The sequence below is a fragment of the Mixophyes fleayi genome, chromosome 2 (genome assembly GCF_038048845.1).
Source record: "Mixophyes fleayi isolate aMixFle1 chromosome 2, aMixFle1.hap1, whole genome shotgun sequence".
Classification (NCBI taxonomy): Eukaryota; Metazoa; Chordata; class Amphibia; order Anura; family Limnodynastidae; genus Mixophyes; species Mixophyes fleayi.
The window spans coordinates 191,658,339-191,662,482 of record NC_134403.1 but is presented as its reverse complement, the minus strand read 5'-3'; the positions used below and the strand labels follow the sequence as shown (position 1 = coordinate 191,662,482).

General features: G+C 45.1%; 1 protein-coding gene across 1 annotated transcript; it reads left to right on the top strand.

Moving 5' to 3' along the window:
* The first annotated feature begins 244 nt into the window (after positions 1-244).
* LOC142138478 (uncharacterized) lies at positions 245-3,266 on the top strand. Its single transcript, XM_075195189.1, has 2 exons — positions 245-2,779; positions 3,069-3,266. Exon 1 carries the CDS (start codon positions 260-262, stop codon positions 2,123-2,125), a length of 1,866 nt encoding a protein of 621 aa, XP_075051290.1. The 5' UTR covers positions 245-259; the 3' UTR covers positions 2,126-2,779; positions 3,069-3,266.
* The last annotated feature ends 878 nt before the right edge of the window (positions 3,267-4,144 follow it).

Sequence of the window (4,144 nt, the reverse complement as noted above, 5' to 3'; positions counted from 1 at the left end):
TAAACACAGACAAAGAATCCACCCGAGTAGTTTGAAAACGGAGGAAGCTATTTTGCTAAGCAGACAGAGAGAGTCATTGGTGGTGAAGCAGGGGCTACTGTATAGAGAAACCAGCCGCAAAGATGGCAGAGAGAGGAAACAGCTAGTATTGCCAAAGAAGCACCGTCCCATGGTTCTCCGTGCGTTGCATGATAAACACGGCCACCTGGGAATAGAGAAGACCATGAGTTTAATTTCAGATAGATTCTACTGGCCGAAAATGGAGATAGACATTGAGAGTTATTGTAAATCTTGTGGGACATGCATACTTCGAAAATCCCTCCCAGAAAAGGCTGCCCCCTTAAAGAATATATCCAGCAATGGGCCTTTAGAGTTAGTCTGTATTGACTTTCTATCAGTGGAACCGGATGAAAGCAACAAGTGTAACATTCTAGTGGTGACAGATCATTACACCCGTTATGCTCAAGCCTACCAGACAAAAGACCAGAGAGCTGTGACCGTGGCAAAAATCCTATGGGAAAAGTTCTTTGTCCACTATGGACTGCCTGCCCGCATTCATTCAGATCAGGGTCGGGATTTTGAGAGCAAGCTAATAAAAGAACTGTGCGAGGTCTGCGGGATAAAGAAGTCCAGGACTACTCCTTTCCATCCCCAAGGAGATCCGCAGCCGGAGAGATTTAATCGGACCCTTCTCAGCATGATGGGCACTTTGGACACTAAAAAAAAGGCACATTGGAGTAGGCACATCAGCCATTTGGTCCACGCCTACAATTGCACGAAAAACGAGTCCACGGGGTACTCCCCATATCTCTTAATGTTTGGAAGGGAGGCTAGATTACCAATCGATATCTGTTTTGGAATGGACACTGCTGATCCCCAAGAAAAGCCCCATTTGAAATATGTGGAGCAGCTGAAACAAGAACTAAAGGAGGCCTACAGACTAGCAGAAGCAGCTGCATCAAAAGCTGGACAACGAAACAAGGGTCGTTATGATCTACAGGTCAAGGAGCATATTCTGGAGCCAGGTGACAGGGTTTTACTTAGACACTTGGGCCTCCCGGGGAAACACAAGTTAGCCAATCGTTGGCGAAAGGATCCTCATGTTGTGGTTGCAAAATTGCCAGACATCCCAGCCTATCGAATTAGGCCCGAGGGGCTAACAGGCCCTATAAAGACATACCATCGACAACATTTGCTTCCCATCAGAAATGGTGTCCGGTTTTGGGAGGAGCCTGAAACAGATGAGCCAAAAGTGTCCACACCCAGAAGATCACGGCGAATCAGAGAACCGACCACAGAAGAAGATGATGGAGATGATTGGGGGTATGATGCTCCAGGTAAATTGGGAGAAATAGATTGGAGACAAGATATCAGAAGGCTCACTAGGTCTACCGAGGGGGCCGCTGTAAGACCTCCACAAGTAGAAGAAAGGAGAACTATGCCTGCCATTTCAAATGAAAGTGTCAACCCAAGAGTAGCTGGACGGTTGGATTCTCAGTGTTCAGTAGAGGAAGGCTCTAACCAGGAAGTTGACATGGATGGGGACGTCGTTGATCCAGATGGAGGATGCACTGAACGCCCCAACAGGGTGTTGGGGGGAGAGGAAGGGAACCCACCAGTCCAGGGTCGGCCTAAAAGGACCCCTAGAGCCCCAATGATGTTGACTTATGATAGTCTAGGTCATATGACTGAGATTCCTAAGGTGATTCATCCTAGCTGGGTCTATCAGTGGCCATATCTGACTCCCATATCTGTTATGCCAGGGCCTGTTGTGTATGGATGTGAAAGTGTATTTAGACAGGATGTCTTAACCCCTTTAAATTTGCAGGATGTGGGACAAGCCTCATCATTTGTTCATTGTGGACTTGCCCCACAGGGGGAGTGTGTAACCCCTGGGGATGCTGCAGTTGGACTTGAGCACCCAGGGGCTAATAATCACACTTGCATCAGTAAGAAAAGAGATGCATATAGCTATTTACCAGTCAAGGAGAAGGAACTACATCTCCCAGAATGCTGTTATGAAGAGGGGGCGGAGCCTAAGAAGACTGAGAAACCTGAGGGCGGAGAGAGAGAGGGAGAGAGGAGCATCCTGGGAGAGACTGAGCTGTGTGACCAGTTCAGATAGGTGACCCTAGGGAGAAGGGCACTGGATGAGTGATCTGAGCAGAGAGAGCAGTCTGCAGAGATATCAAAGCTGGGTGCAGTTCTGAACAGAACCTGCTGGAAGCCACAGTTTGAAGCTGTAGGAGGAGGTTTGCATGCATCTCTGAAGAAGGACATTTTACAAGTCAGCCATTTTGGAGATAATCAAGTTCAGACCTGTGACACACTGGTGCAGATAAGTTACTGGTTATTTTTATCTATCTGTTGTTGTTCAAGTGGGGTTTGGACTATATCTGGCCACAAGGGCTGAAGAGTTAGGGATAGATGGGTGGGCAGGTAAATATGCACCAAGTGTGTGTCTAATCAGCACTTGTGGAACTACAAGTCCCAGGATACAAATTAGAAAGGATTTTACAGTTGTTGCTAGAGGAGGGTCTGCATACTGTGACTGCTGTACCTCACTGCAAGTGATTTAAAGACCTCCAACATCTGCAAACTGGACACATGATGTTTCCATGCCATGCTGCATACATACAGAAGGGCCCCAACTTGCAGTGCACTGCTCTATTTGTGTGGTGTGTTTGAATACTGCTGTGTGTGTTTGGCAGTACATTGTAGGGCTATAAGGGAAAATATATAAATTCACCCTGCAAGATATTCACAGTATCAGGAGCAAGTAAGATATCTGATATATTTTTTCATGTGTATAAAGCTGTGACAGTTAATGGTTATATTGTTATATATTATATTATATTGTATGCTGTTATTGATTTATTGCGAGTTTTTGTGTTAACTTGGTGTGCATAGTAAGAAGTGGTGCGCCACTTTCATCCACACTGTTTTATTACTGTATTGTATTGTTTGCACTATTATTTCAAATTATACCAAAGTATATTTTTCTATAAAATTACAAAGCTGCATTTAGGATTTCCATTTAAATAAATGTGCCTGGCTGGCTTTTGCAGCACACATTTTGTCACAGAGTGTTAATACTGGGCAGGGGGTTTCCCGAATCTCCCCCTGGTGTATCTTTGGAACACCCCCCAGAAGAGAAAGCAGAGATTCGGGTGGAGGCACTGAAAACCAAGTACCAAGGTGAGAAGCATCTGCGTGGTTCAATATATATATATACCCTCACAACGCTTAATACACAAGGGGGTGTTACACCTGCATCTAGGTGGAGGATTAGTGGGGATGGCTGTTTCTAGCTACTAATAGCAGTCAGTGGCACTGATGACTTAGGCACACATGTCAAACAGATGGCAGATCAGAGCTAGGTGACTGTGTAGTCTCTGACAATGTATTAACTTGGCAAACTATTAACCTAATTGCCGGATTATTGTGTGCGTTACATACAGTGCGTAATATTGTCCACAATTTCTGACGTCCAGTGTGCCATGCCTTTAATACTGTACAAGACCACGATCTCTAACTTTTACTGTATAAGACAACTGGTTTTGAATTTGGCTATGCAATATACTTGCTCTGTGACACTCATATGTTACCATTGTAATCAACACTCAGGGAACTGCACGCATCTCAATAAAGCTACTGTACAGTTTTGTTCAGATTTGGTTTTAGAAAAGATCTATACTTTCTATCTTGTGTCCATTAGTCATTGGGGTCCATTTTCTAAGTTACGACCAACACATTATTGTTACAGGCATCCAGCCACCTGGAGCTATCCTGAAAGGCTTTGTAGGATTACCTCCGCTAACAGTTGGCCATGTTGTGCCAGAAGTGCTGGTCAGCTGTAGAACTGCTTTGACTAAAAAAAACCACTCATGGGTTATCCAAGGATAAAAGAGAGACTTGATCTAATTTACTTGTACTGCCCGACAAATGTGTGCCCCTTGTTCTCCACTGAGCTCAGATAGGTTTTCTAGTGCTACTCTCCAGAGTGTGCCTGCTGCAACCTGAGGACTTGGGGGGAAGAATTGGTGGTCAACATTTCACTAAGCAGGTACGGAATCCATCAATCAAGAAGGTCTTACCACTAACCAGCCCTGTTGGGGCCATACCACCATGGGAACCAGAGCAG